Consider the following 12,500-nt stretch of genomic DNA (forward strand, 5'->3'; position numbering starts at 1 on the left):
TGCGTTTATAGTTTGTTAAAGTTTCTCTCAGTCCGTCTAAGTTCGCCTCACTTGTCATTCTTACCTAATGGTCAGATGCCAGTGAATATACCGAAGTTACAAACTAATTGTTTTGTGTGTCTCTCTGCTGTGAATGTGGAATATTCTTGAATAAACGGTTGTGGCCAGTCCGGCTTCAGTCAAAAAGTTAATATTTGTGTTTCACTTTACGTTCTCAGTCACGGCCCCGGCGCTGACTTAACTGAATTGTGCACACTTTATATACCGGCCATGCAGCACAATACTTAAAAAACCAACCCAGAAGGGTGTGAGTTCGAATCCTGGGTGCGTCCGAAGACGAAGAAAATCAGTAGATGTGTAGCTGCAGTAGTAGCAGCAGCAACCGTGTAAGTGGAACCGGTCACACCTCATGATTTTATTGGTATGTATTTGTAGCGGCAGTCGTATTTCATTATAATCAAGTGTGTAGTAATACTAGCTGTACCAGTAATCAGAGAGTGAGTGAGAGAGCGTGTGTCATTGTGAGTAAGAGAGTGTGTGTATGTTTGGGAGGGAGTGCGTCAGTTGAAGAGAGAGACAGACAGATAGATAGATAGATAGATAGATAGAGAGAGAGAGAGAGAGAGAGAGAGAGAGAGAGAGAGAGAGAGAGAGAGAGAGAGAGAGAGAGAGTATGTGTGTGGCTGATTGAAACGCGGCATGTGGATGAATGAACGTGTGAGTCAGTGAGTGAGTGAGTGAGAATGAATGTTTGACTGAGTCTATATGGACCGGGTGCTTGCAGAGTTAGAGAGTCGTTTGACTGAGTCCGTGCTTGATCGAATCTCGATCTCTTGCCTCTTCTGGAAAGGTGCAACTGCAGTCCATCGCATTGCTCCATGCATGTCAACATTTCCTGGACACCACTGTGCGCCGGCTGTATATGTCAAATGAAGGCCATACGAATTGACGTGACAGCTACCCACTCTCTCATTTTTCTCTACGATTTGCATTGGGAAAAGACAAGAAACCAACCCAGATGATGCAGGAAATAATTATATCCACGACTTCTCTCAACATGATGACAGAAATCGTGGGGTTGCGAGAAATAGTGGGCAAACAGGGAGAGTCTCTTGGTTTATTATTATGTACCCCTTATTTTACCTCATTCCTTGCTTTTGGCAGTGTTAGCAGTAATGGTTTGATTTGTTTGTTTCTTGTTTGGTATCCCACAGTGCTGGATCAATGCTATCACAGACAGGTTTTACCTCACGTTCTGGAGCGCTGAAAGTAACAGCTTGAAAAAATACCATGGAGCTGATAATAGTGTTGTTTTGTTTGTTTCATGTCCTCCAGCCAAAACGTTTGGAAGACCGCTGTCTGCATGCGCCTCAGCATCTGTTCACGTGTTTGCTGCAATGCAGTTGTCAGTGTAACAATACTCCAGTCTCGCTTCCCTTTTTTTAAGTTTGAAGTGTTAAGGTGTTTATTGTAAGTTAAGTGAGGCGTTTTGTGCTCTGTTTTGGTGGTGAGTTGTGTGAGGTGTGTTATGTTCTGTTTTTGGTGGTGAGTTGAATAAGATGTTTTGTGTTCTGTTTTTGGTGGTGAGCTGAGTGAGGTGTTTTATGTTCTGTTTTTGGTGGTGAGTTGAATAAGGTGTTTTATGTTCTGTTTTTGGTGGTGAGTTGAGTGAGGTGTTTTATGTTCTGTTTTTGGTGGTGAGTTGAATGAGGTGTTTTATGTTCTGTTTTTGGTGGCGAGTTGAGTGAGGTGTTTTATGTTCTGTTTTTGGTGGTGAGCTGAGTGAGGTGTTTTATGTTCTGTTTTTGGTGGTGAGCTGAGTGAGGTGTTTTATGTTCTGTTTTTGGTGGTGAGTTGAATGAGGTGTTTTATGTTCTGTTTTTGGTGGCGAGTTGAATGAGGTGTTTTATGTTCTGTTTTTGGTGGTGAGCTGAGTGAGGTGTTTTATGTCTTTTTGGTAGTGAGCTGAGTGAGGTGTTTTATGTTATGTTTCTGGTGGTGAGCTGAGTGAGGTGTTTTATGTTCTGTTTTTGGTAGTGAGCTGAGTGAGGTGTTTTATGTTCTTTTTGGTAGTGAGCTGAGTGAGGTGTTTTATGTTCTGTTTTTGGTGGTGAGCTGAGTGAGGTGTTTTATGTTCTGTTTTTGGTGGTGAGCTGAGTGAGGTGTCCTATGGTCAGATTACCACTTGCAACGGACACTGTGCGTAATGTGCTGGATCGTGGTGGTGAGCTGAGTGAGGTGTTTTATTTCGTTTTGGTAGTGAGCTGAGTGAGGTGTTTTATGTTCTGTTTCTGGTGGTGAGTTGAATGAGGTGTTTTATGTTCTGTTTTTGGTGGCGAGTTGAATGAGGTGTTTTATGTTCTGTTTTTGGTGGCGAGTTGAATGAGGTGTTTTATGTTCTGTTTTTGGTGGTGAGCTGAGTGAGGTGTTTTATGTTCTGTTTTTGGTGGTGAGCTGAGTGAGGTGTTTTATGTTCTGTTTTTGGTGGTGAGCTGAGTGAGGTGTCCTATGGTCAGATTACCACTTGCAACGGACACTGTGCGTAATGTTCTGGATCGTTACTTGCTTTCTTGACTAACTGTCAGATGCAAATCTTTTACTTCATAGTTTCCCAACTGAAACGAGTCTTATTAGGTAAGTGAAGATCAAGGTTGGGTTGAAGAGCACTTTTACAGATTCATACATTGTTCATTTGTCTACAACATGGACACACTTTGTGAGGTTGCCTTGTTCGCACTTGTGTCTTCCTTAAAGGTATAGACTTTTCTTTACAGGTGAGTTTCTCGGTTTGATTTGTCTTTTGATAGGCTAATTTTGTAAAGTAAGTGTTTTTTCTGTGCACTGTTCCAGTTTCTAGTAAGCGTCGAAATGTGTGGACTGAACCATATACTCTTCACCATATCTACTGATAAACAAAAAGCAACAGGAGAACGCATTTCAACAGTCTATGTTGTATCAAGGCTCAGAACCATTGCTAGCGTAAGGATGCTTCGTGTATCTTTCATTTTATTTCTTTGCAAATAGTAACAGATAAGGAATCTACAATTATCTTGTTCCTGTTGGTTGTCGGTCAGAAGAGTGTGAGAGCAAAAGGAGAGCTATGTGCTGGGAAAAGAGAGACAGAGAGAGAGAGAGAGAGAGAGAGAGAGAGAGAGAGAGGAGGGGTGGGGAAGCACAAAACTGTTATTTGAGGAAAACGACAAAATACACAGTTACAACCAGAACTAAACCCCAAAAAACAAAAACAGATGGGATTCAAAGGCAATCTCCAAGAGCTAAGCAAAGTAGACCGTATGTATAACAGTATTTATTACAACGCGTTTTTATTACATGATCATTATTATTTTTATTTTTAGACTATAAACCACTGACAAAAAGTTATCTTCATATTCAAGTTATGAGACCCAAACCGACCATTTTACGACATGGACTGAGCAAGATCAACCTCTGACACAAATTTAACACCCTACAACTAAAATATGAAATTCAAATTCCGCAAATTGGGCACGGCATGTGACAGGTCATGTGACCCACATTCTGTATTTTAGGTACGACATGTGACTACTCTCGAATTCAACTTTGAGTCAACCTTTACGCCACGCATATATTTCTTCGATGTTCAGCAAAAGTTATACGATTCTATATTTTGTAAAGTCTTTATGCCACACTTTTTTTTTTCCCGATGAATTTCTGCAAAATTTATGCGATTCTATATTTTGTAAGGCATGACTGATTTTTTTTTTTTTAATCCGGAAAGTGAGACGTTTGAATCCGTTGTCAACAGCGTCCCGCTTGGACAGTCACAATATCACCCAAGCTGCCATCACATGTATATATAAAATTAAGCAGTTTTTCACGTCTTTCTCTCTCCTTTTTTTTTAAATTTTTTTTTTTTAAACCCTATTTATTCGTTTATTTTTGATGAAAAAGATCTCGTTGCTTCAGTTGTTTTTGCTGTTGCTGAGTTGGTGTTTTTGTTTATTCTTCAGTGCGACTGTATCCGTGTGTGTAACTGGAATGTGCCAATGCTCGCATGCACATGCAGCACGTTCTCTCCCCCCTCTCTTCTCACGCATAATTCACATACTTTTACATCAAACCGTACGAATGCGCGCGCGCACACACACACCCTCATTATATAAATATGAATGCATATTAGCACATTATACCAGTAGTAACTCAACACTCACTCAGGATCAGACATTAAACTTATTGAGACGATAAGAAATATATTTCATTCCATACAACCTCGCCAAATCATGTTCTTGTCCAAAACCCAATACAAAGAAAATTCGTTCGTGAAAATACTATGGGATAGTGAATAACAATGTGTGTTTGAGTGCGTTTGTGCATGCGCGAGGGAGTAAGTGTACACAAGTGTCAGGAGAGTTCTGTGCACGTGCGCATGTGTGTGTGAGAGGGGGGAGGGTGCGGGGGGGAGGGGGGTAGAGGATGAGGAATGTGTGTGTATGCATGCCTACACTTTGGGAGCAACGGAATATTGGAACGTGCGGGTGTGTGTGTGTGTGTGTGTGTGTGTGTGTGTGTGTGTGTATCTTTGTATATATGTGTGTGGAGTTGGGGGTGGGGGATATGGGCGTATGTGTGTGTGCTTGTACAAATAAGTGTTCATCTGTGTGTGTGTGTGTGTGTGTGTGTGTGTGGGTGTGTGTGTGTGTGCCGTGGAAGCTGCGATACGTAGCCTAGAAATGAGTGTGTGGAGGAGGGGGGTAGAGGAGGTGCAGGGTAATGTGTGTGTGTGTGTGTGTGTGTGTGTGTGTTGGGGTTCATGTACGTTTATGTGTATTTGACTGTGCTTTCATATCTGTGAAACTGCATGTTTGGTGCATATCTGTTATGCATATGTGGGTGTATGTGTGAATGTGTGTCTCCATGTTTTACATTTATTTGCTTATTTATCATTATTGTTGTCTTATTTATTTATTTATTATTATTATTATTATTATTACTACTACTTTTTTTTAATATCATAATTATTTATTTATTTATTCATTTATTTATGTACGCTTATAGTTGACTTCATCAAGTTTTTGCGCCTTATCCATAATATTAGTAGTGGTAGTAGTTTTTATTTTATTTATTTATTTATTTTTTAACATGTATTTATCTATTATTTATTCACCCCTTATTTATTTTTTTATTATTTTATTTTATTTATTTTTATTTTATTATTTTTTTCTCAAGGCCTGACAAAGCGCGTTGGGTTACGCTGCTGTTCAGGCATCTGCTTGGCAGATGTGGTGTAGCGTATATGGATTTGTCCGAACACAGTGACGCCTCCTTGAGCTACTGAAACTGAAACTGAAACTGAGTAAAAATGAACACAAAACAAAGGCTCCCGCAAGCAGAGCATGGGAGGACAATGTCATCTCACTCCATTAATGGACATTTGTGTGGAAACGACGCAAAATGAACAGTCAGTAATGAGTGTGATCCCTCTAAACCTCGACATATGATATGGATACTGATACCCAATAGCGCTTATGCCTCGGTCAGAGACCAAGCTCAAAGCCCTTTACAAACACGGAGCTATTTGCACAACATACTGCCCACCTGGCTACAGCCGACTGACTCATTATTCGTTTCTTGTGTCATTCAATCTGGTTTGACACACACACACACACACACACACACACAGATGTAACATCTTACGTATATGACCGTTTTGTTCATTTACCCCGCCACGTAGGCAGCCATACTCCATTTTTGGGGTGTGCATGATCTTTAACGTGCACATTTTATCTTCTGCGTGCGTGTACAGACGAATGGGGTTCAGACACTAGTAGATCGGCATATATGTTGACCTGTGAGATCGGGAAAATCTCCGCCCTTAACTCACCAGGTGACACGGGGATCGAACTCAGGAAACAGGGGCGAGAATCCAAAGCTTTAACCATTTGACCACCGCACTCGTCCTGCAACGCCTCTCCGCGCTGTAAATGTAGTTTCTTGTCTGCTGCTGGGCAGTCCTGTCCCACTCCTCATGGAGAGATCCCAAGCTCAGGCAATGCAGGAGGCTGGCTGTCGCGTGCTTACACGGTTTGTCCGATGATGTCCCAAACATTTTCAACGGGATTCAGGACCGGACAACTCCATTCATTTTTATTCCCTCAGCATGAAGTTATTGGTTGACGATACAAGTCTGGTGAGGGCGGGATTTGTTCTCCATAAAAAATGAAGTCCGGACCAATGGCGACAGAGGAGGGTCTGACGATGGGGTGGAGGATCTTGTCACAGTACCTTACCTGAGCTGTGGGATCGCTCTCCAGAAGGAGCGGGAGGGGTTTCCCCAGCAGCTGACAAGAAATGTCATTTGAGTCAAGAAGAGGCATTGCAGGACTGTTATCGAGGCTCACGGAAGTCACACTCCTTACCGACTGTTCTGTCTGTGTCCTTTCCACACTAATTGCCATTGATCCAGTTAGATGACGTTTTCCTCCCATGCTTTGTTTATGATTGTGTTTAGAGGTAGCCATTGTTGTGTGTTCATTGTTGCTCACTATCCCATAACATTTCCATGAATGAATTTTCAGTGTATTGATTTGTGGACAAGGAACACGATTTGATCATTTTGTCCGGTCATAATGTGTTCAATGTCTGATCCGTAACGAGTGTAGAGAGGTATACATATATTACACTCATTCCTAATCATGCGCATGCCTGCACACACACACACACCCATCCACCCACAGGCAGGCACGTACATCGACTATCGTTATCTAGATGTAACGACAAAATATTTCACACCTTAAAAATGTATCAATTATATCAAAAAAAGAAGAAAAAAAAAGAAAAAGAAAAAAAAAAAAGAAAAAAAAAAAGAGACATCAAGATCTAACACGAAAAAAAGTCAGTAAAACAGTTTTTACATCCTTCCCCAAAGCACGATATAACACACAAAAAACTCCTGGCAGTTATTCGTTCTAAACTCAGCAGTCAATACATGGAAACTGCAGAGATCCAGGTGTGCAGAACAAGGCAGGCTCCACGAGTGGTTCATTGATACAGAGTACTGTACACCTGTAGGCGCCTAGAAGATGGCAGGCATCAAGAATTGTTTTGTCTCCCTTTGGCACCCCGTCCCTGTTTTTTCTTCTTTCTCTTGTTTCCACAGTCCGATATGGAATTCTTACGGTTTGACCGTGCACTCTTGCCGGGCAGCAGACCGTTACGGCTCCTGGGCCTGGCGGTGGACGGCCTGCTGGGTGGGGTGGGCTGCCTGGGTTCAATCCCCAGACGTTCAAAGTCCTTCAGAAGCGTGGAATGCAGACTGGCTGCTGAGGTGGGTCTGAGGTCCCGCGGGCGACAGGAGGACTGTCCTCGGGAGTAGGTTGCGTTGGAGGACTTGGGGCGGCCCATCATCAGGTTGTTGGCGTTGATGAGCTTGGCGTTGTGCCGCCTCAGGCAGGAGTAGCAGCCTCTGGAGGGGGAGCGGGGGAGCGGGGGAGGTGGAGGCTCGTCCAGGATGAGACTGTCACTGCTGCGAGCCTGCCGCATCCGCTGTTCGTAATGGCTGTCTTGACAGGCTCCGGTGCACAGCGGCTGGTGACACTTCTCGCACCGACCCGGGATCTGTCGCTTCTCGGGGCAGTCACCGACACAGGCCGCCTGGAGGCACAACCCACAGCATCGTTTGTCCCGAATCCGCGCGCTGGCAACCCGCGATCCCCCATTGAGGGCTAATTTCTCCTGACGACGTATCTGACCTCGAAGCTTCTTCGCCTCCCAGTCCTCCGTGATGATCTGGTAGTTTTCAAGCTCCACCAGACGGTCCATCAAGCCTCTAAGGGCCGGAGCTTCTGGCGGCACGGTGTGCAGGTAGTCCTGCCAGTCTGTGCCTTCCCTGGCACACAGTCGCAGGTTGACCTTGTGCAGAGTGTCTGGCAGGGGACACTTGAACTCGTAGGGCGGCAGCTCCACTTTCTCGGCGTCGAAATCAAACCGACGCATGTCGCGTTTATCATCAGGGACGTAGATGGCGTCCAGTTTTTCAGGGCGGAGGCGAAAGACGCTCTGTGGGTGAGGCATCTGTCGGCGGAGATCGTCCAGAGAGGGTTCGAAACCTCCGTTCTCTGAATCAGAGCTGTCATCGTCCTCTCCATCGTCCTCACTGACGTCATCATCTTCACCACCGTCACTTTCAATGCCGCTGGTCGTGCTGACGTCATCGTTGAGATTCACCTTGGACTCCCCGTCCCCTTCCTTCTTCCTTTGGGGTCTCCTCTCGGGCCGGGTCAAGATCCTGTCTCCGTACGAAGCGGAGAATGGGCGGGGCTGGACATCGTCCAGCAGCTGAGACAAGACACGGGGGCTGAGCGTGTCGAACCGACCTGGGTCCACCCGCGGGGTGTCCAGGCGGGGGGTCGGGGGAGGACGGGGGGAGTAACCTACCACGTGCAGGGAAGAGTGGGGGGACCGCAGGCCGTGGGCAGGTGTGGACTGAGGTCTCTGGGGCCCGGTACATGAGGTTAGGTTGGATCTGACGCCGTGCGCTGTTGTGGGTCTGTCACCACACACAACGAAACACAATGAACATTCATTGCCCACAAAAAACAAAAACAAAAGAGGAAATCACACACACACACACACACACACACACACACACACACACGATGCAGCAGGCCTTTCTTGATCACCTATTTCAATAAAACTAAGAAACTATCTACTGTTACAGGAATCTGACTGGTAAAAACTGATAAATGTACTCAGATTATTTTAAACCATAGAACGGTGGGGAATGCCCAAAGAAACAATGTTGTGTCAGAATGGATGTTGCGATATAATGTGCAGCGTTTTTTTTTCCCCAAGGAAGTACAACAACCTTGTTTTCCCATTTTGTTTCGCCTTGTACCCCCTTCACGATTGTCACTGGCGACTGAACTGTCTGTAAATATGTCTCCTTTGTTGATCCTTTCAATGAACAATGTAAAGGACTGCAAACTGGTGTTCTATCCTCCGGACATTCACGAGAAGAGTGGAGGTTGAGGTGTGGCTGGGTTGTTTGAAATGTGTATGCATAGTCGTTTTCAATTATTTTGCTTGTTAGAGAATTAATGCAAGTGTGTGACCGATAACTAATGAATCCACATGAATTCCAACAGAGTCCCACGCTGGTATCATCAGTCCCAGTTGCTTTTTTTCTATACAGGCATATCTGCACAGACATGAACACCAGTGTTTCCAACACTTCCTGAACAACCACAGAGCTTTCAGCATATGACACGTCCCTAAAACAAGAACCACCACAAAGACAGCACCCAAAATACAGGCGTTATTCACACTGCTGCCCCCATTTTTCTTTCAGCTGGACATCCAGTGAACAGACCCTGTGTTCATAAACACAATGACAATGGAGTACATGACTGCGCGACGCGACCCAACTCAACACGACACAACAACACAACACACACGTGCCGGGACTCTCTATGTAACCCACTGAGCTCAGTAAGATGTCCCAGTCTCTCTGTATCCCCCAAACTAAAGAGATGTGGCTGATATTTAGTTTCATCCGTCACGGCAAAATATGAAAAACAACAACAACAAAAACTTCTGATATGACTGAATGTTTTGTTAATACTTTTGTTTTCATCAGTAGTTATGTGTTTATCCACACTGCAATTTTTGCTGGTAATTTTTCTCTGTGGGGTATAATACGGTAACATGAAAAACAAAACATACAAAAAACAACAAAAAAACAACAATAACAAAAAAACAACAACCAACAACAAAAAACAACAACAACACCTCAACATACGTACCTTCTTCATTCCTCCACCCTCAGACACGCACACGCACACACACACACACACGCACACACGCACACACACACACACGCACACACACACGCGCACACACACACACGCACACACGCACACACACACACTGTGAACACCTGTTAAACACGGGCCGGCAGCGAACCAGAGTGGGTTCTGGCACCTCATCGGGAGTGAGAGGGCGCCACTGACGGGTCTGAAAGGGGAGGCGACTGGCGTGCAGTTCGTTGCGTAGCGCTTGTGTGGCGGGGTCGGGGTTCGTCACCGCCGTCAGACGATACAGCTTCTGTAAATATATAAACGAAAATATAAATAATCAAACAGACAATCAAGCTGACAAGTCTGACACGTATGAGAGCAGTTGATGTCTGGAGTGGCCGACATGAACCGGTCGTCGAGGCCCCAACGTTCACCCAGACTATCAGCAGACAATCAGTGCTCGGTAAGGCCGCTTTTCCCAAGTGGGGAACCTCTCGGATACACAAACGACAGTCCCGCCCACATTGAGTTCAGAAACGGGAAGACCTTCAGACCAAAGCCTTTCAACGAGGATTCACCCACACGTATACTTATGACATATGTATATAGGTATATAAACAAAAATTCAAAATTTTGAAAAGACATTCGTGATGTACACAGATTTTGTTATCTGTGACTCTGATGGACGTCAGGTATTGTAACGGGTAACTAACTTCCGGCAGGCTTTACAAGTGGACAGTGTGACGAACCTGAGCTGGGTTGGTCAAGTATTACTGGCATTTCGCCAAGGTCCATAACGAACAGAGCGACAGTCCTCAAAATAAACCAAGTAGGACATATAGAATACGTTCCTACTGACACAGATGGTATTGTAACATTGTATTGCACTGTTTTGTATTCCTCTTTGTCACAACAAATTTCTCTGTGTGGAATATGGACCTTTCTCCCCACTGAGGGAGAGTACGTTTCTACAGTGCAAAGCCACCTTTTTTCTGCTTCCAAGTGTTTTTATTGTCCTGTCAAAGAAGACTTTTCCGAGTCCACTGAATTTTGCCAGAGAGAACTCTTTTGTTGCTGCTGGTGGGTTCTTTTTCGTGCCGTAAGTGCATGCTGCACACCGGACCTCACTTTTATCGTCTCATCCGAATGACTGACGTCAAGTTAGCACTCAAGGTCTCGTGGAGCGGGAGAAAACACTGGCCAGTGGGGATTCCATCCCGTGCGCTCAGACTCTCTCAGTTCACCGTGACTCCTATGCGGACCCGTTAACACTATGCTGCCACTCTAAAACTGCGGGTCTCAAAGTCTCCGTGACAAGACCACAGTGTGATTGTCATGAATCAAGTCCTGTTGGTGATACTGTTCATGGCGACGATGTAAAGACTTCGAAAAGACCACCTCGTTTGTAAACTACACGAATCACATGAAGACAATTGCTACCGGCGCTTCTACTGCTACAACGAACATCTTTAATTATATTACTGAAAATTAAGGAAAAAAAGCAGCGACATTTGATTGAGAATGTAAATTGCTGCTTTAGACATTACAAGGTTTTTGCTGTTAAAAAGCAGCATCTACAAAAACAACAACAAAAAAACCCCAACCCCCCCCCCCTCCACCCCTCCCCCCAAAAAACCCCACAAACAAAACAAAACAAAACAAAAACAAGCACACACATACACAAAACAAGAAGAAAAAAAACCCACACAAGAAAAAACAACAACAAAAACCGGAGATGCCAATGGACACAAAAGAGCACAAATTTTGGCTCACTTTGTTATTCACACATGATGGAGTCCCCCGTATGACCGACGGATGAGTAGGCAGGCAGGCTTATCTGTCAGTGTGTGTCCTCATATAGGAGAAGAGGCCGATTCTGGATGCGCAGCACTTCCCACAGGTGTTGCAAGGGAAAACGTCTCCAGAAGGTGAACCCGGATTCCTTCGCTCACGCTTCTCATTAATGGCCAGCGTTCTCTTGTTTTCAAACGTCTTTATGCCACTAGAGCACAGCATCCTCCAGCAAGAGCGGTCACGGGCATCAGTTTTCCAGGAAGCGATGTGTATGTCACAGGATTTGAGGTTTGTCTTCAAGGTGTCCTTGAAATGCTTGCAGGGTCTTCCAAGTTCGTCATGCTGTCCGTCATGCGGACAACGTGTCCTGTCCAGCGTAGCTGGCACTGGGTCAGCAGGCTTTCGATGCTGGGCAGGCCGCTCCTCTCTAGGACCTGGAGGTTGGAGACCCTGTCTTGCCACTTTATGACGAGGATCTTTCGTAGGCATCTCTGGTGAAACTGCTCAAGTTGTTGAATGTGACGGCGATACGTCGTCCATGTTTCACAACAGTACAACAGTACAACAAGGTGGTCAGCACAACAGCTCTGTAGGTTTTGATTTTGGTGCTGAGCCTGATGCATTTGTTGTTCCACAGCCTGTTGTTGAGTCTGCCAAAGGCGGAGCTGGCCTTGGCGATCCGCAGCGTCACTTCTGCATCAAGGGCTCCGTTGCTGCATAGGGTGCTGCCCAGGTAGCAAAACTTGTTGACTTCGACTAACTTGATCTCTTGAGCGCGTTGGGTTACGCTGCTGGTCAGGCATCTGCTTGGCAGATGTGGAGTAGCGTATATGGATTTGTCCCAACGTAGTGACGCCTCCTTGAGCTACTGAAACTGATCTCTGTGTCATCGATCTTGATTGCAGGTGGGGGGAGGCACTAGCGTTCTGTGAG

At 45.0% G+C, this 12,500-nt stretch overlaps 1 protein-coding gene across 3 annotated transcripts in view; it reads right to left on the reverse strand.

Moving 5' to 3' along the window:
* Positions 1 to 3,015: 3,015 nt before the first annotated feature.
* LOC143286062 (uncharacterized) overlaps positions 3,016 to 12,500 on the reverse strand; it is a 32,647-nt gene continuing 23,162 nt past the window's right edge. For all 3 annotated transcript variants that reach the window (XM_076593610.1, XM_076593608.1, XM_076593611.1), the window contains 2 exons: positions 9,914 to 10,080; positions 3,016 to 8,524 (listed from right to left, as the gene is read on the reverse strand). In XM_076593610.1, coding sequence (XP_076449725.1) covers positions 7,069 to 8,524; positions 9,914 to 10,080 — 1,623 coding nt within the window. In that variant the 3' untranslated portion in view covers positions 3,016 to 7,068. The remainder of the gene's footprint in view (positions 8,525 to 9,913; positions 10,081 to 12,500) is intronic.

Source organism: Babylonia areolata, chromosome 9, assembly GCF_041734735.1.
Source record: "Babylonia areolata isolate BAREFJ2019XMU chromosome 9, ASM4173473v1, whole genome shotgun sequence".
Classification (NCBI taxonomy): Eukaryota; Metazoa; Mollusca; class Gastropoda; order Neogastropoda; family Buccinidae; genus Babylonia; species Babylonia areolata.